The sequence below is a fragment of the Narcine bancroftii genome, chromosome 9 (genome assembly GCF_036971445.1).
Source record: "Narcine bancroftii isolate sNarBan1 chromosome 9, sNarBan1.hap1, whole genome shotgun sequence".
In the NCBI taxonomy this organism is placed as follows: domain Eukaryota; kingdom Metazoa; phylum Chordata; class Chondrichthyes; order Torpediniformes; family Narcinidae; genus Narcine; species Narcine bancroftii.
In genome coordinates, this window is record NC_091477.1 from 5,165,490 (window position 1) to 5,191,097 (window position 25,608).

The 25,608-nt window shown below is 40.2% G+C and overlaps 1 protein-coding gene and 2 long non-coding RNA genes across 6 annotated transcripts in view; 2 read left to right on the forward strand and 1 right to left on the reverse strand.

Moving 5' to 3' along the window:
• Positions 1–10,377, reverse strand: part of LOC138743151 (uncharacterized) — a 59,319-nt gene extending 48,942 nt beyond the window's left edge. The window contains exons 1-2 of the long non-coding RNA XR_011344668.1: positions 9,463–10,377; positions 8,166–8,318 (exon numbers count right to left, since the gene is read on the reverse strand). This is a non-coding gene — a long non-coding RNA (uncharacterized lncRNA). The remainder of the gene's footprint in view (positions 1–8,165; positions 8,319–9,462) is intronic.
• The window catches only part of LOC138743150 (protocadherin-10-like), a 32,814-nt gene continuing 12,552 nt past the window's right edge, over positions 5,347–25,608 (forward strand). Inside the window, exons 1-2 of one of the 4 annotated variants that reach the window (XM_069898048.1) lie at positions 5,348–8,067; positions 13,927–14,280. In XM_069898048.1, the coding sequence (XP_069754149.1) occupies positions 5,614–8,067; positions 13,927–14,091 (2,619 nt within the window). In that variant the 5' untranslated portion in view covers positions 5,348–5,613 and the 3' untranslated portion in view covers positions 14,092–14,280. Of the gene's footprint in view, positions 8,068–13,926; positions 14,281–16,378; positions 19,057–25,608 lie in introns of those variants that run through there. The other 3 variants (XM_069898049.1, XM_069898052.1, XM_069898050.1) reach the window with 3 other exon arrangements.
• Positions 10,484–12,019, forward strand: LOC138743153 (uncharacterized). Its single transcript, XR_011344670.1, has 4 exons — positions 10,484–10,666; positions 10,958–11,098; positions 11,715–11,788; positions 11,929–12,019. It is a non-coding gene; the product is annotated as an uncharacterized lncRNA (long non-coding RNA).

Genomic DNA, 25,608 nt, shown 5'->3' on the forward strand with positions numbered 1-25,608 from the left:
GCTTATTTAACGGGTCCAATTGCATCTTGGAAGGTACATCTGGGTATTACACCCCACGCCTGTCCTGATACCAATGGAGTACAGATGTTCCTCGACCAGCTATGTATTTCCCACATTATTTTTTTCTCATTTCTGTATCCCATAAATTGTGGAGTTTTGCATTTCACAATTTCGTTATTGTGTTATGGTTTCTTAATGCTCGTACCCTATTTATGTCCTTCAAAATATTATCTCCTCTTGAGAGATCATCTGGGCTGAAAATAAATCTTTTTTGAGTATTATTCGTGGTGTTTCCTCCATTTGTCTCCATCCTTCCATTCTTTCCGTCACTCCCTTTCTTCATGAGCGTAAATTATGCTTTATTTCGAATAAGGTAATAAGTCACCGACCTGAAAGTTTCACCTTTTTGTTCTGTCCGAATATTCTGTATAATCTACCGAGTATTTTCATAATATTAATTTTTTTGCACACCTTTGAGACGTGTACAAAATGTCTTGTTTTCTAGATTTGTTAGACATTGGGTGTCAACAGCTATGGGGTGGTAAAAAAAAACATTACGCAATTAGCAATGAGTTGGTAATAACGTAACATAAGGGAAACCACTTTTGAGCAAAATTTCGGAGATTAATTTCCTATAGTTCAATTTCAATAATATTAAGTATCATCTAATCTGACAATAATTTTGCACAGATTCATGTCCGATAGCATCTATACAATTATCTGATTTGAACGACAAAACAACTGATATTTGCAATGTGAACTTGTAATTTTTACAGCCTTTATTTCAGGTGTGATACATCATATACACGGTCAAATATATAAAATGCGACGAAGGGTACATGAGGATAATATTCATGTTTGATTTTACTGTCAAATTAAACTTCATGTTGCCTGATGACAAAAGAAACCATATTTTATAACCATCAATGTCTAAAAAACAAGTGTAATGTGTTGATGTGCTTTTTGTGTTACTTTTAGATTTTAATGCTATTTTGCTATTTGCGTGTGGTATGGGATCACCATCAGAATGCTTGCACGATCCTATTTAGTCTTGGCAGGAGTCGCCTTTTTGAAGAACTGCTCCACATTTTATTCATACTTCACTGAGAAAATTAATATCGTGATGGGCAGAAATCGTATTAAAATTTCAATTGAGTGGTGTTCACGAGTTCCCACTTGCCGTTGGCATTTGATAGAAGTTAGAGTTTTTCCAGGTGATTTGGTGTATTGCTGTCACCATTCAGCAATGATGGAAGTTCAATGGAGGATTAATAAAATTGGAAGTTTGCATGATTTGCGTCATACTTTTAGAGTGTCAGGAAAGCTGCAGTTATCAATCTTAGTGGAGAATATGAGATCACACGTCAGTTTCCTGTGTAGAAAAAGATCTAGGTAATCCACGTGGTTTTTGTCAGCTTCTGAATTCTCAGGGAGATGTATGTTCACGCACATGACACATTAAAGTTTCAGGTTAATGTGACCATTATGCCTGACGATGTTTTAGACATTTGATAATTACAGCAACACTTATTGTTAAGTATTTTTTTCTATAGAAATGAGCATCATTGGGAAGGCCAGCATTTATTTCCCTCTGTTGGCGATCCGGGGTAGATAAGGAACTTTACAAAAGCAAGTTTGTAGAAACCAAACTGGGAATCTTTTAGTAGATCAGTGATGATTAGATTCAATTCATTCGTATTTCATCGAATGCTGAGTTCTGTGCTCAAGACCTATTTAATAAATCTGTAATTTCAATTCAAATTTGTATTTGTGTTGGATAGTTCAACCTCTTTGGTTATCTTTGAAAGGAACTTGTTTTGCATTTCCTCAGACATTTAGCCTAGAAGCTTTGCTGCGATTGACAATTTATTGATATTATATTTTTGAGTGTTTGGACAATTCTGATTGTGTCGGGAAAATAAATTCTTTGAGTTCCTCAAAGCATTTCGATGAATATCTTTGGTAAAGTTACAGGAATGCCATTCAGACTGGTGTGTTGTTATTCCCATTTTTATAATGGCAATATTAATGGGGCCCGTTGTCAGCCTTTGTCCAACACCATTCGTGGTAGAATGTAAGACCACAAAGCTTGCATGTTAACTTTGGTTGCAGAATGTCATGGTGAAGCATTGTCCTACAGCAGGAGAAATGACCAGCTTGTCCCCATCAAACAACAGGTTCTTGCTTGAGTCCATTTGAATGCATTGGGCACAAACCCCTCCAACCCGTTCGCATCCAAGTGTTTTATTTTATTTTCAGAAGAAAGCTGATGTACCTGTGTCTATCAACTTATCTGTTTGGTCTTTCTATGTGTCATAGTCCTCGAAGTGTAAATCTTCCTTATGTCCCTTCTGAATCACATTCCATACCTTCTATTTATGCCTTCTCATCTTAGATTCTCCCACTGTAGAAAACAGGCTGCCATTCTTCACCTTATCAATGCACCACCAGATTTTGTAGACCCCAGTAAGATCTCAACATTCTGACCACCAAGAAAAACAGGCCCAGTCTGCCACGATAACTTAACTTGCATAATCCTGGCAACAGCATTTTAAATCTTTTCAGAAAACTTTTCAAATTTATAATATCGGTCCTCCACTTCCACGACACCATCTGTACATTACATGTCAAGGGTGGTGGCACGAACATCAAGCATAACTTCAACATGACACCCCAACAATTTTATTCAATGCCCCTACTGAAGAACTCTATTCTCCATATTGTCAATATGTGCTACGATTTTTAAAGAGCTATGTGTTCTTCAGCTCCATGACACTATTGAAGGGTTAGATGCTAATAGAGTAAGCCATGCCCTAGTTCGATTTATCCAAATACAACACCTGGTATTTCTCTGAGATGAACCTCATCTGCTATTCATGAGTCCAGCCCCCATTTGCTTTGATCTTTTTGCCAATCCAAGGTACCATTCTTCACGATATCTCACCATGGAACTTTCTCTCCTTGCCACAGAGGTCCTATCTAAATCATTTATATACATGACAAAATTTATATGCATTGCCACCAAAGGATGACCTCTACACCATTCTTCTTGCTCCTATAACCGAGATAGTATAGCTTCATGGATAGTGTATATGATTTTGATTGATGATTATACCAACTAACTACATACCTATCATAGGAAATACACGGAAATAATTCTGGAAACTATAGGTTCTCATTGTTTCTGTTTCATGTTGATTAAAATAATTTTTTGGTATCGTTGATAATGTCATCCATTAGCTAACTTGAAATAATTCCAAACTATAGAAAGTGGACGAGCATATCAACATATCCAATGTTAATAAAGACGGATGTGTTTCATTTTTTTGTTAACTATCTATCTATCTATCTATCTATCTATCTATCTATCTATCTATCTATCTATCTATCTATCTATCTATCTATCTATCTATCTATCTATCTATCTATCTATCTAGATAAATAGATTGACAGATAGATAGATACACATTTATATAGATACACATATTTATAGATATATAGATACACCCTATAAATAATATATAAATATACGTGTGTATATATAAATATACGTGGTATAGCAAAGCATGACATCAAAAAAGCCCAACCCAAAGGAGATAAAAAAGCAAAGAGAGAAAAGATGACATTATAATTTTTTTCAAGAAAGCTATAAAGTTTCTAAACGTCCCACGTTTTACACATTTCTTCTCCTTCTATAATAATTTTTTATCAATTTTTATTTTTACCAGCACTAAGGACCGCAAAATCCAGCAACAATAGATATTAACCACAACAAATGATAACTTAAACAAAAGTTGTTTTAAATTATCTTTAAACAGGAAAACAAAATCAAACTTTGATTTATCACTATGAACTTAACTAATCCAACTTAACCCCCTTCTAATTCTGAGCGCACGTGTATGTAATGTGTGTGTAAATTTAAGAAAATTTCTTCTCACTTCTCAACCAGGCTTTGGTGCTCAAAAGGTAAATGATTACTGCTCAGGAAGGTTTTTTTAGGTTTCCACAAATGAGGTACCACCATTAGTCACCTCAATGTTTTTCTGATGAAACTTGCCCCATCAGGATTCTCCAGACAATAACCTCTTTCTTTCAGGCTAGCACAGAATTCCTTTCTGTTCCACTTACTCCAAGAGAAACATCAGACAGATAGCACTTCCAGCCATCCGCCACTCTGGAGCTTCTGTTTCAGTTCCAACAAGCTTCTTCTGACTTGTTACAGGTTTCTGTGTCACACACAGTCAAATATTCCCTGTTGTCTCTCTAAATCTGAGATTCAAACTGCCAGCAGCATGTCCTTTTCTCTCTCTCTCTCTCTCTCTCTCTCTCTCTCTTTCACACACACACACACACACACACACACACACACACACACACACACACACACATACAGACACACACACACACACACATACACACACACACACACACACACACACACACACACACACACACACACACACACATACACACACACACACACACACTTGCAAAAACCCCAGATTTTCTCCAGAAAACAATAGGTGTTAGTCATTCGGTCCGTCTGTTGTTTTAGGTAAACAATAACCTCTCAATGAGTAAGCACTTTGCAGAGAGGTCAAAAACCTTGAGAAAAGGTCCAAAACAGACAACTTATCACTGGCTGTTCTTCCAAGAACCATTCATTTCATGACATCATTTCGATTAGCACCTACTTGTGAAATGTGCATAGCATTCCTCACAGTTCCTCTTCAAAGTACTGTGATATGAATTCTCCAGTATTTCAAATAAGATCAGTTTTAAAGTGTGTGAAAAGAACCTTCTATCATTTTACCAATTTATCTCCCAAAAACATTCCCAAACATTCCATCACATTACAGTATTCAGTTGAACAAAACAATTACCTATTATATTATTAAAATAACAAAAAGAAAGGAAAATCCCAATAAAGAGAGGAAACATTCCTTATAAATCATAACCTAGACCACTAAACAAAGTTTTTAAAAAGATAAATGGGAATAAAGTGACACTATACTGGAACCAGACACCACAGCACCAAAGCATCGAAACACCCTAATTCTTTAGGTAATTATAATAGTCCACAAATAGACAATAAGTATTTTACATTGTCAAGCAATGCTTAATGATTACGTAGGTTTGTTCATAAGTAAATTGAAACAATATATGAAAAAGGGGGGGGGGGGGGCGGAGATTATTTTAGGTTGTACAACATTAAACCAATCGATCTTTTCCTCGGCCCACTGTGAGCATACAAGCTTTAAGAGCGTCTGGTGTTATTATTGGTTGAGTCTCTTTGTGTCGCTGTCTACCAATAACGCAATATAATGTGGCAAGTGATCCAACACCACTCCCATTGAACAAAAGGCAGCTCACTGGGGAGAAAGGCGAGTTCCTCACTACACCTACGACGGGCGTCTTCTGATGCACGTGAGACATTTTCAGAACTATATTTTTGTATCGACCACTCGCAATTTCCAAACAAAAAATAAACGTTTGGGGCAATTTGTACCCAGAAGCAAGGTAATGAGCATGCGAGCATTTTAGAACCAAAGGTGAACATATTATAAAAATAACGCTCAGCCCTGTCGTATTTTTTATTATTCCAACTCAGAAATGATTGATTCATTGAGTTGTCCGTCGTCCAAATTACGAACATTTTGCGGATTACTTGTATACATGTCGGTATCGGTTAGCGGGCATATTCGATACTCCATTTCCGAAGAACTGGAGCGTGGCGCCTTTGTTGGAAATATTGCTCGAGACTTGGGGTTAGATGTTGCAGAGCTTTCGTCTCGCAATTTTCGGCTTGTGTCGCAACATAAAGACAAATATCTGGATGTGAATATGAAAACCGGAGCATTGGTCGTAAATGACAAAATAGATAGGGAACAGCTTTGCCATCAAACCCTTGAATGTTTATTGAAACTGGAGGCGGTAGTGGAAAACCCGCTGAAGGTTTATAGTATTATGATTGAGATTTCTGACGTAAATGACAATTCGCCTGCGTTCGATAGAGAAGAATTCCGCTTAGATATTTTAGAAATGACGACTCCCGGATCTCGCTTCAGGCTTCAGAATGCGCATGACCCTGATGCCGGGACCAACAGTGTCCGCGCCTATCAGCTCAGCCACAATGCGCACTTCATTTTGAACGGGGGAGTAGCTGAGGAGCAAATCAGTATGCCCGATCTTGTCCTTGAGCGACCACTCGACCGAGAGCAGCAAACCACTCACCGGCTGACACTCATGGCGATTGACGGAGGGACCCCTCAGAGAACTGGGACGACACAAATTATTATCAGTGTAATTGATGTGAATGACAATATGCCAGTGTTTGAACAGGATATCTATCAGGTAACTATTGCTGAAGATGCGCCAGAAGGTGTTTTGTTGCTAAACGTAAAGGCTGTGGATGCGGACGAAGGTCGAAATGGCGATGTGAAATATTATTTCAGTGAAAATGTTCCTGAGAGTACAATTAAACGATTTAGAGTGGATTCCGAAGACGGAGAATTGAGATTAATTGGTCGTCTGGATTTTGAGGAAACGCAGAATTATTACATTCCTATTGAAGCGAAAGACAATGGGTTTTCGGCTCTGTCTGCGTACTGCAAAGTTATCATGAAAGTTATCGATGTAAATGATAACGCTCCAGACATAGTAATAGTTTCTACATTCAGCCCAATTCGGGAGCACGCTCCACTAGCGACTGCAGTAATTCTTTTCAAGGTGACGGACGCAGACTCAGCTGATAATGGAGAGGTTTCCTGTCAAATTGCAGATAATCTCCCCTTTAAACTTGACAGGTCTGTTAATAACTATTTCACAGTGGTAACCACTCGTGACATAGATCGGGAGACCATTACTGACTACAACATTACTATTACATGCATGGATGCAGGTTTCCCTCGACTCTACACCAGCAAAACTATTCAAGTTCAAATCTCCGACATAAACGACAACGCGCCACGTTTTACGCAAACGGAGTTTACTTTTTATGTGGAGGAAAATAATGTTAAGGGTGCTTCAATTGGTGTTGTATCTGCATTTGATCCGGATTACAGTCATAATGGCCGAGTGACCTTTCATATTTTGGATGACCTTGTCAATGAATTACCTGTATTACATATCGTGTCAATCAATTCACGTAGTGGTGAAATATACGCGCAGCAGTCATTTGATTATGAACAAATCAAAAAGTTTCAGATCCATGTTCAGGTGAATGACGCTGGGTTCCCACCACTCAGTAGCAACGGAACCGTGAACATAATCGTCACAGATCAGAATGATAATGTTCCTGTCATTCTTTCACCATTATCTAATACAGGGTCCGCAGTGGAGGAGACTATTTCAAAATTAGCAGATTCAGGTTATTTGCTCGCAAAGGTGATAGCCACAGACGCAGATTCTGGACAAAACGCTCAAGTTGTCTACCAGCTTCTTCAGCCCACGGACGATAGTTTGTTTACGGTAGCCCCTGAAACAGGAGAAATCTGGACCATTCGCCGATTCTTGCAAAAAGATTCGCCCAGGCAAATTATCAAAGTTCTGGTGAGGGACAATGGAATACCATCGCTCTCAACTACAGTCAACATCAAAGTTACGGTGCAGGATGGCATGATAGAAAACACATCTAAAATTAGCCAAATGTCCATTTCCTGGCCATGGAAATCAGACGTAAAACTTTATTTAATTATTTCATTTGGCACAACTTCTTTGATTTTACTTTTGGCTATCGTGATCCTCGGTGTCAAGGTGCAGAAGAGAGGAACTGATATCAGCAGTTGTTGTTGGAGCATATCATATTATTCCAAAAGAAATGCTCTGTATGGAAGTCAAAAGGCAAGTGCTAACCTTCAAATGCGACCAAACTATAAGGAGGGACATGAAAACTACGAGCCAGCACACGCGTTTTCCCATGATGTGCATCCAGATACAGATCTGAATGATTTCTTGTTTCTCCGATTACACGGCACAACCTCTCCCATGATTCATTTAAAGGCGGGTTCTTGTATCAACGAGGAATCCTCCAAAGGTTCGAGCAATGCAACCACTGAATTTCAGGAGGTGAGCGATGTGTGATGAGCATGTTAATGTAATGGATTTGTAACCGGAATAGTGGGCTGCAGGCACACTAATATAAAATAGAAACTGAGTTTACTCACACTTTTCCAGAGGCTTCGTCGTCTTTCAATAACATGTCTGATGTGATCGGTGATATATTTCCGTTGCATCATATCTATCCAATGATCAGTTCACTTGTGTTTTAAAATATGATTATTTCAAGCTCATGCGTAATTCCTTAGCATCCCTTCTCCCTGTGGAAAAGAATGCTATTAATTTTCAGCGCTCATCTAAGTCCACCACTATTTCTTGTTCAAATATCCACCACAGTGTATTATTTGCTCACGGTGGACACATAGTTCTCTGATAATACTTTGGGTTCATTGGAGAGGACGGGGTTGACAGACAGATAACTGATTTGTATTTTTTTATTCATCCTTTCTTTTATTGAATTCCCGCGTTCGACAGATCACATGCTCACTTAATTCACTATCTAATTATAGGCACTTTTAAAAGTTCAAGCTTATGTGTTCACTCTGTCCAATACGCGTTTCCTACTGTTCTGTGATTTTGCTGTTTTGACTGCTGTTCTCCTTCTGACTTGCCACCTGTCATATTTTATATATTTTTTTATTTATTACAATTTGCTATCATGCCTTCAGAACCGTATGTTTAAAATAATATTGGACATTTTTTTTTCCAGTTTCAAACTGATGAGCACCTAAAATAATCCTGCCTCGTTTCACAATACCTGGATAAAGCACACCTTTCCTCATTGCTCTGGAATATTATGTTCCAGGAAATAGTCCCTTAAGCATTCTTTCTCCAGTTTTCCAATTTGAGCTTTTTCTCCAGTAAATATGTGTATTGAAACCACCAATGATCATTGAGGTACAGCTTAGAGAAGTGGCCTTCATACATTGCCTTATCACACAGGTGTGGTAAGAGTGGTGCATCATTCCCACGAATGAGAGGTTGTCTTTATTATATTTCAATGGAATCACTATCTCGTTTCCTGAACTGAAGTCATCCTGCTCTATTTCCCTAAGACATTCATTCATCAGGTATGTCATTCTACCACAGGTTTCGACTACCATTAAAAAAACGCATACGTTCTTTAATATTTAGCACCCATGGTGTCCAATCTCGAACGAAAACTTTGTATTGGATATACTATCAGACATCCATTTGCTTAACATGCGACGGAAATTCAGTTCATAGTTTTTTTTAGATACTTTAAACAAACTCCCAGTTGCTCGTCTGCTCTTAGAGTTGAGCCCCTTCCCCTCCCCCAAATATTTTAGTTTTCATTTCCATAAATATATCCACACAATCTTTAAAATTTTATAAACATTAAGTATATTAACTATTTACAAAATTATCCTAGTCATTACATACCTTTGCCCGTACAAATCCTTTTATCGACTTGTGTGCTTGTTTTACCATCTGGTTGGAGATTGAGAGAGGGAGGAAGGGGTGGGGGAGGGAGTGATTGAGAGAGAGAGAGAGAGAGAGAGAGAGAGAGAGAGAGAGAGAGAGAGAGAGAGAGAGAGAGAGAGAGAGAGATAGAGAGAGAGAGAGAGAGAGAGAGAGAGAGAGAGAGAGAGAGAGAGAGCGATTGTGCTACTGTTGTACAATGCGTTGCTGAGGTCATACCTAGAAAAGAGTGAACAATTTTAAGCCACCTGCCGAACAGAAAATATTGTAGCATTGGAGGAAATTGAAATGAGATTTGCCAGGATCAGTCAAAGGATAAGAGGCTTGTTTTTTCAAGAGATGTTTCACGTTTTGGGTTTGTATGAATTGGAATTTTTTAAGAAGCATCTAAGGTGTCATTGGGTAAATGCTTGGACTAGTGGAAGAGTCTCAACCAAGGGAAAACATGCGCCCATTGATTTAAAACTGAAATGCGGAAACATTTCTTCTCTCAGCTGTCAGTGATTCATTTGGAATATTTGCTCATGGGGTTAGTAAAAGACGATTGTCAGAAATATTAAAAGTAGAGATTGGAAAAGATTTGCAAAATCGAGTAACTGAACGTTATGCGGAACTAAATTGAATTCTATTGTTCACTCTCGGGTGCATCCGTGAAAGTTTGTTTTCAGCCGTGTCAACCCAAATTTACGAACAACACGAATAATAAAGCAAAAGCGGGGGCATCGTGTTTTTCATACGAAAAGGCCGCAGTATCTCCATAGACATGACCCGTCATGCGAAGCCGGCTTGCATGTTCACAATAAGCACCAAAAAAGCCGGTTCCGTGAGGTATTTCACACTGCAATTCGGCTTCCTGGAGAAAAGGAGGCAGGAATTTCATTGCAGCAACGTCGGTGTCAACTGTGACGTAAACAAACGTTTCACACTCAAAATGAATTTTAATTTCCCACACTTTTATCGCGGGCTGAAGACGTCACAATGACCCGTCAAGATGGTTGCACTATTTTAGATTGCTCACGGAGCTCTACGCTCCACCGCTGGCACTACCCGTCTTGGTGGATGGAAGACTGGTGAATTTGCCCCCCACCCCACCCCGCCCCAATCCCCCCTTCAAATTTTTACATACAGGTGGAGAAAATCCGGCTTTCAAGCTCAGTGTAAAAAGGCAAGAGAGACTTAAAGTTAGGCGATATGGTTAGCATAATTGATAGCGAGGCTACAACGGCACCTTGATTCGGGTTGCAAACCGGCGCTGTCTGTTTGCTCGTTTCTCCGTGTCTGCGTGGGTTTTCTCGGTTGCACCGACCCACGGATTGTGCGTTAAATAGGTGTAATGTGGTGGGGTTGGTGTCAATGGATAGAATTGGTTTCTAACATGTTGTAAACAAAAACAATATATATAAAAAAAAAATATAAAGTTAAAATAGTGCATCAGTTACTCATTTACGAATTACAGGTTAATTCAAGAGTCTGCTGACGGCAGAGAAGAAACTATAATTTAATCTGCTGGTGCGTATTTTGAAGTAATTCCTCTTCTGCCCGGTGAGACGTGAAGAAGAGACTATGATCAGGGTCGGATGGGCAATTTCATATGTTGGTAGGTTGATAGGTAGACGGAGTTAATAGAGAAAATGTTGGCTCAGGGGCCGGGACACACGAGGTGCATTGGTCTGCATAGATCAGTCATTATCATTTTGAACGTGGGGCAAGATTGGTTGGGGAACCGAGTGGCCCCCTCAGACTCTTTTATTCTTAAAAAGCGCCACAAAAGCTGCATTTGTTTGAATCCTGAGCAGGTAAAATATTGCTGGAGGAACTCAGTAGACCATACAGAATCCATGGGTAGAAATGTCAAGCCAATATTTGGTTTTAGACTCGAAAGGTTGGCTGTTTATAATACATACAGCATATCTGACATGCTTCTTTATTTGGTTTGGCTTCGCGGACGAAAATTTATGGAGGGGGTAAAATGTCCACGTCAGCTGCAGGCTCGTTTGTGGCTGACAAGTCCGACGCGGGACAGGCAGACACGGTTGCAGCGGTTGCAGGGGAAAATTGGTGGGTTGGGGTTGGGTGTTGGGTTTTTCCTCCTTTGTCTTTTGTCAGTGAGGTGGGCTTAATTAGACCAGAAACTCTGTCTGCTCACATTATCTCGTGTTTTTGTGTTATTATACAATATTTTTTCAATAACATCAAAATGAAACTGCTGGAAGATCTTTGCAGGGCAGGCAGCATCCATGAGGAGAAATGGACAACTGACGACTCAGGTCAAAACATCATTGAAAAGGTCATTTTTAAACCGTTTCTTCTAGTATCTGAAGTTTTGTGTGACTTTCCACCTGCAGTTATTTTGTTCCACAATTGCTTCAAATTGCATCTATTTCGCCTTTAGGCAGTTCATTTTAACTCTGTCGTTACACGTTTCAGCCGTTGACTATATCAATGGAGTAAAACACGAAAGTCTGCAGACACTGTGATTGAAGTAAAAACACAATGCTGTAGAAATTCAGCAGGTAAAACAATGTACTTTATATAGGAAATATAAAGATAACAAACAAACGTTTCTTGCATGAGCCGTTCATCAAGGTATGAGCAAGATATGGGCAGACGCCCGAATAAAGTTATATGGGAGGGAAGAGGGAGAGGGGACTGAGCATGGACTCATAGGCAGGAGGTAATAGGTGGATAAGGGAGGGAAATCAGGCAAGCGAACTGTGGGAGGTTGGCTCTCTGAATGGAGAAGGAAGGGGGTGGAGAGCTAGTGGAGATAACTCGGAGGTAATAGAAAGGGAAGGAGAATGGGGAGTGGGCTAGCAGAAACAGGAGACGTCAATGTTAATGCGATGCCGTTGGAGAGTGCCAAAATGGAAAAGTAGATGTTGCTCATCAAATTTAAGGGTGGTCTTGGTTTGACACTGCATGAGGTCATGGGCAGATATGTCAGAACGGAAGTCAGGCGCTGAATTGAAGTGGTTGCCACAGGGAGATGCCTGACAGAGCGAAGGTTCTCATCGAAGTGATCTCCCAGTCTGCGTCCAGTCTGATGGAGAACATTCCACAAAAGGAGCACCCGGATCAGCAGATCAGTCCCGCGGATATACAAGTGAGATATTGCTTTACTTCAAAGGACTCTATGGGGGCCCTAATGCTGGTGAGCGAGGAGGTGTCTGCGCAAGTGTGGCACTTCGTCACAATTTTCCAATACTCCTCGCTGTGCTGGAGCACCTAAAACCTTTTTCTGCCAGTTTACTTTTTTATTCATTAATTATATTCTTTCGACCATATTGCCTTACAGCAATCAATGAATAATTTATTTGGGGGCACTGTTCAATAATTTTCCGCCTAGCTCGTCATTTTAACTTTGCAGAGCCACTTTCCGTGTCCATAGAACCACAGAACGCTATTGCACAGAAAACAGGACTTTCAGCTCTTCTAATCTGTGCCGACCATTATTCTGCTGCGATGCAACAACCTGCTCCCATTTTATAACCATCCAGACCCATTCATGTATCCAACTTATTCTTAAAACTTAAGATAGAGACTGTATTCACCATGTCTGATGGCAGCTCGTTCCACACTCCCACCACTACATGAGTGAAGAAGTTACCACTCATGTTCCCCTAAATCTTTCTCTTTTCACCCTAAAGCCACGTCCTCTCATACTTACCTCCCCCAATCTAAGTGGAGATGGCCTATACGCATCCAATCTGTTTATACTTCTCATAATCTTGTAGACCTCCATTAAATCTCAACTCATTTTTCTTCATTCCAAGGAATAAAGTCCCAACCTATTTAATCTTTCCCTGTAACTCAACTCCTGAAGACATGACAACATCATAGTAAATCTTCTCAGCACTCTTTCAATCTTATTGATATTCTTTATGTAGTTAGGCAACCAGAACCGCACACAACATTTGAAATTTAGCCTCACCAATGTCTTAAATAACTTCAACATCCCAACTCCTATACACAATTTATAAAGGCTAAGATGCCAAAAGCTTTCTTTACAACTCTGTTCACCTGCGATGCCAACTTCAGGGAACAATGTATCTGATTTTCCCAGATCTCTCTACTCCTCCACACTCCCCAGTCCCCTACCTCAGTGCTCCTACCTTGGTTGTCCTTTCAAAATGCAATACCTCACACTTGTATGCATTAAGCTTCATTTGCCCTTTACAGGCCAAATCTCCCAGTCAGTCCAGATCCCTCTTCAAGCTTTGAAAGTCTTCCTCACTATCTATTGCACCTCTTAAGTTTGTGACACCAGCACACTTGCTGATCCAATTTACCACAATATCATCCAGATAATTGATATGGATAACAAACAACAATAGTCCCAACACATATTCCTGAAGCACACCATGTCACAGACCTCCATATTGAGAAGCAACCGTCTAATACCACTCTCCGTTTTAACCCACACAGCCAATTTCGAATTCAGTCTACAACATCTCCATGGATGCCTGTGGTCTTAACCTTCTGAACCTATCTTGTGTAGTTGTACACATGGAGGGAATGGGCAGAACCAGCGCTAACAGCTCCTGTCCTGTGGCAGCTAGACACTTCAGCCTCCTATCTACTGGCAATTAGCCATTACAGCCACGAGATATAGTGATTCAGCAGAACCCGCAGGTCTACTAAGAAGCCAAGCCTACTCACTGTAGCTATGTCATGAGGTCGTAAGCAATTCAGATATCATAACACCAGGTCACATGTTGTGTGTCCATATTAAGCCTGACAGAATGTCAATAAACGCTTCTACTCTTCTCTGGCGGACAACTTGTGTGATCTAGTTATTCCTCACTCTTCAATATGATAGCATGTGTGCATAATTATCATCCAGCACACTCCCATGTGGGACCTTGTCAAAGGCCTTACTAAAGTATAATGTAGACAACATTCACAACCTTTCTTTCATCTATCTTCTTGGTAACTTCCTCGAAAAACAACGGCACCTTGATGAGGCCCTTGCAATTTCTATACTAGTCTCCCTCAAAGTCCGAGGGATTATCATATAATTCTTGGGTACGTTATCGACTCCGAACGAGGAAGAGAGGTTTCTCTCGTTCTCTCTCCCCATCCCCATCAACTTTCCGAAACTTGGCATCACTTTGTATTTTCTGGAGTTTATGAGAGTAGTTGCTCATTTAATTGAACAATTAAATTTCTCGAGAAGTCTTGACAGAGTGGATGTGGAAAGGATATTTGCTCTGTTGATTGAATGTAGAAAATCGGGGGAGGGGGTTGACTGTTTGAAAAATGCACCCGGCTCTTTAAGACAAATGAAGAGTTGTTTTCGAGCAGGAAATCAGTCGTTAGAAAATCTCCTCGAAGATCGGTGAAATCGGGTGAAGCTGGACAAGATGTTATTCGTGCTGAATCGAGCAAGGACCATCAAGAAGATGAAACTTAATCAATGCAGTAGAATACAACTCAATGTTTAGGTTGTTTCTCAAAAAGACGAAATGTCTGAGCAGATTCTTGGCAAATACAAATACGTTCAAGATAAAGATATCAAAGCAATCTGATATTGCATAGAAATTTAAATTGAAGCAGGATCTCAGTTAGTAAGTGGACTTTGTTGAAATGAACAGCTCAACTCGGATCTGAATAATGTTTTAAAGAAATATGTCGGGGTGGGTGATGGAATGTAGTAACCCTTCTTGTTGAAAAATGAGGCGAAGCAAAAACACATTTAGACGTGCTCATGTAATGCAGTGAAGCATCAGTTTGTATCTATTTGTTTGGCACGAAGTTGTGTCTCTGGATGATTGCTTTGATTTACCGTAGTTTTAATCCACATAGTTCACCGAGTGGAATTCGATCCAAGTTGATATTTCACATTAGCGTGAAGGGACTCACAAAGAAATAACTGGGCGAGTGTTTCTGTCGATTATGCTAGTCAATTCCCATCTGATGGAACGTGTTTTAATTAAAAAGTTACAGCTTCCTTTATCATCACAGATTTATAAATTGTTTCATCTTGATTGGTTGGTTCGCCATGAAACCTTAAATAGAGGCCAAATGCAGGAATAACAATTCTGGCTAATGATTCTACATGCAGAAATGTTTATATCTGAGCGTTATCAAGTATCCATAAAGTTTGAAAGTATGTCGGTTGAATATGCTGTATTAAAATATATATAAACCATTATTTCGCATTGAATAAGATAGTCTGTAAATCTTTCCAAAATAATTATTTAATGCAATAAAATGTATTTATCGATGAGATCATACCACTGCTAATAATAACGCTCATATTGTTATTTCTTTTAGACATGTGGTAGTGCAAATATGCTCGTATTTATTATCCATCTATTTTTTTGCTGTCCTGACACGGTAAATTATACTTTTGTTTGAATTTATATTATTCATATTGGTCCTGTTTTCGTTGTGGCAAGAATATCCGTAAAGGAATTAAATGCTGTTTTCCCAAAGTAATCTTTTAAAGGATGGCCATTTTGCCATTTTTGTAGGACGTAGAGTCAGCTATGGGCATAGAATAAAGCCATCCCGGCGTATTAAAATGTCTGAAAACCCATGCATCAAAGGAATTCAAATTAATGATGTTATTCATTTGCAGTGCTTCTAGGGTAAAATTATGGGATTTCCTCGCAATTAATTTGCGCATTAATAAGCACAGGAAATAACATATAAAACGTATCAAACTGCCACGTTAATGAAAGTTGAACAATGTTAAATTTACTGAGCAATTCATTTGCTGTTCAGTAGAGGCACTATTGCTTTAAGATTGCATGCTGTTGTTATTGGCTAAGTCCGTTTGTGTCGCTGTCGACCAATGAGATGAAGATATGCGAGAGGAGATCCAGCAGTACGCTCCCAACCTCAGCACTGCGCAGCACCGCAAAAAGGACGTTCGCCAGCGCTTGCTCTTTGTTTCACTCTGAACAAAGGCCCGTGGAACGTTGAAGTTTATTTATGCCAATAACCCGCCGCTCCGACAGAAAGTGCAGCAATTCATCTCCAGAATCAAGGTAATTTAGCAGTTACACTTTGGATCACAGTAGGGAAGGTTGCATTTCAGTGGAGATTGTGGCAAATGTATGTGCACCATTTTCTCCTCGAATGGCCTCCCTTCTCAATACTCAGTTGTTGCAGTCCCGAATTCTTTTCGCGATACTCGTGTGTTTTACAATGGCGTTCTGTGAGAACATTCGCTACACAATTCCCGAAGAAATGGAACTCGGCGCATTTATTGGCAACATTGCTACGGATGCAGGCATAGAAGTGAAGCAGTTATCGGTGCGTCGATTTCGAATTTCATCTGAGTCCAAAAAACAATATCTAGATGTGAATTTAAATACTGGAAAATTATACGTCAAAGAAAGGGTAGATAGGGAAGAATTGTGTGAACAAAGCTTCTCCTGCGTACTTAAGTTGGAGGGTGTAGTCCAGAACCCGTTAAAGCTATATCGTTTAGAAATTACGATTCTTGACGTCAATGACAATTCACCTGTATTCCAGAAGAGCGAAATTAACATAGAAATATCAGAATTGATGCCAGTCGGGGTTGCTTTCCCTCTCCCCAGCGCGGAGGACGCGGACACTGGTAGCAACAGTATTCAATCCTACAAGCTGAGCCCGAACGAGCATTTCTCTTTACGGCTACAATCAGAAGGCACAAAAACCGATAGCCCCGAATTGATACTGGAACGGCCTCTGGACCGCGAACAGCAAACAACTCATCGCTTAACACTAACAGCATTTGATGGCGGGAAGCCGAGAAAAATCGGAACTGCCCACCTCATAATTACAGTGCTTGATGCGAACGACAATGCTCCGGTCTGTGAACAAAACATCTATCAAATCACAACTCCAGAGAATGTGCCCAAAGGTGCCTTGATAGTGAAGGTAACAGCCAATGACTTGGACGAAGGCCTAAACGGCGAGGTAACCTATTCATTCAATGATCACACCCCTGAGCGAGTGCGCGAGCTCTTCAGCTTGGAAGCAAGAACCGGCGAAATCAGGGTGGCTGGTGTCGTGGACTTTGAGGAAGCAGAGAATTATCAGATTTTGGTGCAAGCGAAAGACAGAGGTACAAACCCCATCCCGGGATTCTGTAAAGTATTGCTGAAGGTTACAGATATTAATGATAACAGTCCACAAATTACAACATCCTCTCCATCGAGCATCATCTCCGAGCGCGCTTCACCGGGCACTGCAGTAGCTTTTTTCAAAGTTACTGACCGGGATTCTGGAAAGGAAGCAGAAGTTTATTGTCGAATTACAACCGGTTCCCCCTTTAAACTGAATAACTCTTCTAAAGATTACTACACCTTAATCACGGTCAGCGAGATAGACCGAGAACAGACGTCAGATTACAACATTACTATTATATGTATGGACCGCGGAACTCCGCCGATGTTGACGAAGAAAACGATCAGAGTTTATGTTTCAGATTTAAATGACAATCCGCCACAATTTACGAAGCAATCCTATACCCTTTATGTTAAAGAAAATAATGTTATTGGCGCGTCCATAGGTTCGGTCTCAGCTTTTGATTCCGATTCTGAAGAAAATGCTCAGTTAGTTTATTCGATTTTAGATGTAGTTGTGCGTGGTTTGCCGGTATCGTCGCTCGTCTCAGTAAATCCAGTGAACGGAGTGGTATTTGCACGTCGGTCATTTGATTTTGAGGAAATTAGAACATTTCAATTACAAGTGCAAGTCAAGGATGCGGGGTCACCACCCCTCAGTAGTCATGTATCAGTGCATATTATTATCGTAGATCAGAATGATAATGCCCCCGTAGTCGTCTCACCTCTGCCAAATAAAGGTACTGCAATCGAAGAAATAATTCCTCGATCAGCAGACTCGGGTTATTTAGTTGCCAAAGTGACAGCTACCGATGTGGATTCTGGTTCAAATGCCGAGCTTTCCTATCACCTGTGTCATCCCACCGATAAAAGTCTATTTACCCTGGCGATTGAAACAGGCGAAATTTGGACAATTCGCCACTTTCTTCCTAAAGATCCACTCAGGCAAAAGATCGTAATTGTGGTAACGGACAATGGCACGCCATCGCTTTCAGCCACAGTGACCATCTATGTATCAGTGCAGGAAAATGGCAAACACATTGCCTCTAATATTGCCATGTTGGGAACTGCTGGCTCATGGAAAGAAGATTTTAAAATTTACTTAATGATTACTTTTGCCATTACATCCTTGCTCTTTCTGTTGGCTATTGTGGTCCTCGGTATAAAGGTGCACAAAAGCAGAAAGGATGCAAATGGTTATTGTTGCTGCTGGAGTACCGCACTGTTTTCGCACAGGGATTCAACAATTGGAACACAAAAGGCTAGTGTTAATATTCACATGCCACCGAATTATGCGGAGATGTATGACAATGAAACTCTATCACGATCATCTCGCCATGTTATTGGTGAAGATTCAGCAATGAACGATTTCATGTTACCAAATTTATGCGGTGTGTCTGCGCCCCTGGTTAATATCAAGACTGATTCACGTGCTACAACAGAAGATGGAAAGATATCAAATTTCATGGACAGGAACATCACTGAATTTCACGAGGTGAGTGTGGCAACTTAAAAATATTACGGTTGATGTTACATTGTGGAAGATATTCTTCCGTAGCCGAAATGCATTTGGATACAAAATTCAGTCGAAATTAGGGGACGATCATGAAATCTAAGTCTGAGTAATTGTTCCCATAGAAAATATATTCGAAAATAAAATACCTTTTATTGGTAAAGTGGTAACTATATAGCACTTGGTACCCTATGGGCTGGTTTAGAAAACAATGAAAATATTGCATCACCTTTTGATATAAATATATAAATATTCCCCTCATGATTGCTATAGGAATATTCCCAGTGTCTGCAATGAAGTTTTTGATTTAAAAAAAAACCATCATAACGCAGCAGAAGGACAATTGGTCTATGCATTTCGCTTGGAGCAATACTTTTTTATTCTGTTGCCCCTCAGTATTGTCTTTCTCAAATGAAATTGCCTCTTGTCCAAACGCTGTTTGTCATATATCTATCCAGCCGACCAGCTTGATTACATCTAACTACAGAATTACACTATCCTCTTCAAAGTTCACTTTGCCACAAAAAATATGGAGGAAAACAGTTGAAGTAGAAACTAGTAGTAATGAGATAATGTGAGAGAGGGGGACAAACAGGCCGTTATTGAACCCTGAGACTAAATTCTGCTTTAAAAGAGTTTGTAATTGGTGGTGGGAATGTACCTTTAAATATTCCAACCAGATCCAAATTCCCGACAATGCGGATGGCTAGGTGCATGATGAGAAAGGAAAAATGTCTCGACATCAAGGATTATGGACGAGAAAGTAAGACGAATGGTTGGTTCGTCTAGTCGGTGAATCCTAATATTCCTCATCGTCCCTTGCGTGTCCGAGATGTCAGAGAACGGGTTCCAGGCACTCTAAAATTGGGGTGGCATATATTGGCATCACCGACATGTGAAGAATGTGTGATAAAGTGGTGCCGCACAAATTTGGGCCACCTTGCAAATCAATAATCGGGGCAATTAAAATTGTAATCAATGTGCCTACTCCAAAATCTAGAATTGCTGAATGGGTTGATAAGTATGTGACGAAAGGAAAACTGGAGGAAGGAGACGTTACATTTATGGACAACTCAGACAAATTCTGTCAAAGATATGACGTGGACTGAAGCTAAATCGATATAGATATTTATCCATGTGGAAAGCTTTACTGGAGCTTCATGTAACCTGCGAAGGCAAATTTGAAACAGTATACTCTCGGGGTTGGGGCGTTGCAATTAGATGGGGAACGTAGTAATATAGGTAACAGAACAAATGTGAACAGAACAGAGAACTGCCCAATAGGCAGTCCAAATCAAACGTCAAAATTCTCAGGGATGGAATTAAAAATAACGTTGAGTTTAATGCATTGATTTGATACTTAAACACCTGGATTTTCAGCGTTATTCAAATAATGGGGCTATGATATTCCCATCAAGGTAATGTGTTTAAAGAGAGCAGAAATGCCAACGCAACATTTTAGGGTGTAAAATCATCAGGCTTGTGGTGTGGGAGTTGTATCAGCGGAGACGGGATATTGTTTAATAGGGTCGATTTCAGTGGTATTGAGGAGCACATCGTGGGTCTGCACGGTTCATGGCAGCAATTCGAATCAGGCGCTCTCTTTATCTCTAAACTTAACTCTATCTTAAAAACCTACTGCACGAAAATGCGCGCGACACGTGTGATTAAATTTAAAGTATTACAGTTTAAGCTTGATTCTCAAAAAGTCAATTTTAAAGAACACTTTCAAACATCTTCTTGAACGAAGATCTTTTAAAATCACTGTTCAGAAGTAATTATGAAGCATTTTTAAACATTATATCATCAGATCTCTAAACTCACGAGTCTCTTGAGGAGCTGTCTTTCAGAGAGATATTCTTCAAACAGGAGTGACCATCTTTGGGCACAAATGCGGCTGCCTCTCTTTTCTTAAAAGAGCAATCGAAAATGGTCTTACTTATTTAAAAGCCTCTCATGTATCTCCTATAAGGATGATACAATACAGCAGCATCTCCCTCTCTTTCCAGAGAGTAATGTTGCAATCCTGTATTTTCACAGGAATGTCAATTTTCGTCATTCTTCGATTCCAAATGTCTCTCAGTAGATAGTTCTCTGAAATCATGTGATGTGACGTCACAACTCTTCATTTTCATTTCTGTCCAAAACACACATATGATGGATGACCTCTTCATCTTCACAAAGTTCTGACCTCATCTCTGTTAAACTGGTTATAGTGGTTGATGTTACCAGAAGATCTGATGACCAGAAACAAAAACCTGTTTTTGTTTAAACAGATGGCCTCCTTCAGCGGTTCTTCTCGAGTTCTTGAATATTTCAAAGTTTAATAAAGCAAACACTTAATTGTTCTTGAATTAATTAAGACCCACTTCAGTTCCATTTAGCTCTGTCATTCCAAGATTCATCTACTCTAAAGATGACCTCACTTAGGAGTGTATTGTAAATGTGATGAACTGTGCGTGACTCTGTAACTTACTAAGAATATGTCTACAACATTTTAACTCTATAACTTAATTTATGAAATAATATATATTTTATAACTAAAGACGCACAGATATCCATTACAGGGATAGGTACATAGATAGGAAAGGTATTGTGGGATATTGAAAGGTTGTAGGTCAGTGAAACTAGGCATTATAATAATTTGGCACAGACAAAAATGGCCGAAGGTCCTGTTTTCTGTGTGGTAATGTTCTATGTTTCCTCTGACTTCAGTCCTATTAATGTGGAGAGAAATAGTTATTGTTGGCACCGCACTTTCAATAACTTTCCTTTTTTTTACAATTTGCCACTTTTAAATAAAGATTAACTCAGGCAGAATAACAATTTTAACCAACAATTAGAACACAGAAACAGGACAGTTCTGCCTTTCTAGTTAATACCAAACATCTTCTACAATGTAGTCACAATGACCCGCATCTGGCCCATAAACCTCTACACCTCTCTCATCTATATACCTATCCAACTTTTCCTTAAATATTAAAATTGACCTGCATCTACTACTTTGGCCAAAAGCTCATTCCACATTCCCAGGACAGTCTGAGTGAAGAAACTCCCCCTCACGTTTCCCCTAAACCTTTTCCCCCTTCAATCTCAACCCATGTCCTCTTGATTGAATCTCCCCCACTCTCAATGGAAGAAAGCCTGTCCACATTGATTCTACCTGTTTTTCATTCATAATTTTAAATACTCTATGAAAACACACCTCAATCGTCTACACTCCAGAAATACAGTCCCAGCCTACTCAACCTTTCCCTGTAATTCAAGCCCTGAAATTCAGGCAACATTCTTGTAAATCTCCGTTGTATTGTCGCTATTTTGTTGTTATCCTTCCTATAACTTGGCAGCCAAAACGGCACACAATATTCTAAATTTGGCCTCACCTATGCCTCATACAACTTCAACATGACAACCCAACTCCTGTATTCAATGCTCCAATTTATGAAAACCATCATGCCAAATGCTTTCTTCACCACCCTATCTACATGTGACTCAACATTCAAAGAATTAGGTACCAGAATTCCAAATCCCTTTGTTATACTGCACTCCTCAATTGCCAACCATTTAACATGTATGACCTTCGCTGACTAGTCCTACCAAAATGTAGTACCTCACATTTATCAGAATTAATCTCCATCTACCATCTTTCTGCCCACCCTTCTACCTGTCCTCTATCCCACTGCAAGCTTTCATAAACATCTTCACTGTCCACAACACCACCAATCTTCATATAATTTACATACCTACTAATCCAATTTACAACTCTACCATCGAGATCATTAATATGTATTTTTTTTAAAAATAGACCCAGTATCGAACCCTGTGGCACTCCACGAGACACAGACCTCCAATTTTACAAACAATTTTCCACTATTACTCTCCATTGTTGAACCCATTTCACTGGCGTCGGTGAGAAACAGTAGTTCATATTCCTATTTATATGCACTTTCTACTTGTCCGAGCAATTTTTACGCAGCAGACACAACAGAGGAGATTTGAATTTTGCATTGTACTTCAACATTGAAGTACAAGATATGCAGAAAAGGAAACAAACTATTTGACCCACGAAATTCCCATGATTATCGAAAAGGTTTACACTAACTGCAATAATTACATCTATTCTCTCCATTTCCCATCTAATATACTTTCCTCTTTAAAGACAGAATGGAAGGTTTTGAGTAATTAATTTCTTGAGAGTGTGGAAAGCCAAGGGGCAAGCAGAGGAATTTCGGATGACCAGAGACAGTACTTAAATTCTGAATGGAATGATATCGGAGGCGGATATATATTTCACTCTTGATATAAAATGAAAGGCAAAGGAGCATATGGAAAATATAACGTTTATCGTGTCCCGGATGTCTAAATTTGTACATAGCTTCAGTGCATATATAAACATTGGAAAGTGCTTTGCCTTTCCCACACCTTAGAGTGATCATTTTTAAGAGGTTGACCATTTTTTTTTGAATGAAGGCACCCCAGCATAACTCTTCAAGTCTGTACAATATCTAGCAAATCGCATTGAAGGGAATAGGCATATAACTTCAGGTATACCCAATTCATAAAGCAAAGTTTGTGGCGGAACGCACCAGTACTTACCTCACCCGAGTTTCGGAGTCGCGGGCCTGGGGTTCAGACGAGTTTCCCGCGGACGAATGACGTAAAAGTTTCTGGGATCCGCTTAATATCCGGTGGTCATGTGACGCGGAAACGGTGCGAATCCCCGATATTTAAACTACTGTAAGAACGCCAGTAAACCAGTCAGCTCAGCAGCTGATAGCTCTTTCGTGTTCTTTGTTGCTTCGCCATTCTAACCCGCCACGTTGGTGACACCTTTGGCCCAAACGATATTTCGCACCCCTGTATGGATGGGCAGAACACTCAAACGTTCAATATTTTTGATCTGGTTCGACCAGGCCGAGGCCCATTTCCATCTATGCCAGATTAGCACTGATGCAACGAAATACTACTATGTCATTGCATCACTGGACCAAGGCACCATGGGACAAATTGTCAATTTCTTACACCAGCCTCCAGCCAATGACAGGTATGAAGCCATCACAGATCTGCTCATACGTAATTTCAGCCTTTCCTGAACGACTTTTTCCCATGGATAGCGTGGGTGATTGCACTTCTTCCGAACTAATGACTGAGATGCTGCTGCTCATGGACAGACACAAGCCCTGCCTGCTTTATAAGCAACCTTTTCTCGAAATAAAATGCCAGAAGACATCCGTTTCCTGCTTGCAGATGACAACTTTAGTGATCCCCGTTGTATATCAGCCTGTGCTGATGAGTTGTGGCAGGCTAAGTAGCATTGAGTACTTTTAGTTGGGCATCTTGCAGGGCCTTGGCAAAGGGCACGAACTCTACCAACTGTACGGCATCAGGCTCAGCTGGACGCAACACAGACAGAGAGCAGATGGGGACCTGCAGCCCGCTGCAGCCGTCCCTCGTACACCTCCAGGAATTTCTGAGGCTGGTCAATACCGAGGTGGAGATTAGTGTAATCTCCCTCCATCCCAGATATACATTCAGGAAAGAGGGGCCATCTCTTCATGGCCACCAACAACAGCAGAATTCGAACGTATGGGTCATGGACAATTGCACTCAATTTCGGCTCATCACGGTTCAGCTGGTCTTGGGAGCTGATTTTTTGCAAGCACACTGTGTTTTTCTAGATCTCAAAGGCAACCAGCTAGTTAATTTGAAGACTTTTGAATCCCTTGCCCTGCACCTTGTGGCATTGTCCATATCTTACCTCATCTTGGTTATGCCAGAATCCCAGTGAATTTCCCCAGCATTATTAATCTGCAGTTCACGACAGCCCAACCCGAAACATAGCCAGAGGTTGTCTAGCTCTCCGATATCGCTGTCTCATCTTGTGCAAAAGCCCTAATTGAGGATTGGATAGTGCGTTTCGGACTACCCATATCTCCTCTGATAGAGGAGCTCAGTTTATGTCCAGCTCGGCACACAGCTGCATCGGTCAACAACATATCATCCCCAGTCCAACAGCTTTGTGGAACATTGTCACTGTCAAATGAATACAGATCTCATGGCACATCTTAAGAGACCAGATTGGATAGATGAAATACCTTGGGTACATTTAGGTATCCGTACCACAGTGAAGGAAAATTTGGCTATGTCATCTGTGGAATTGGTATACAGAGCACCCTAACTTTCCCAGGAAATTTCATTCTGGAAGCATGTGACCAGCAGGAATCTCCCACTTCAATACTCTGCTGCTTGAGGGAGATGGTGGGTACACTGGTGCTTATCCCTTCCACTTGGCATACATTCTGCCTGAACTCAAGGAATACATTTATGTGTTCCACCCCAGGGATGTGCACAGGTCAGCATTGCAAGGCTATATGCAGGTCCTTTCAGGGTGCTATGGAATGACGGCTCCACGTTTATTATAGACTTTCGTGGCAAGCAAGAAACAGTTTTGGTAGATAACCTTAAGCTGGCTCATGTAGACCTAGATCGGCAAGGACAGGTAGAATGCCCCCTGCCATAGCTAATGCTACTCAT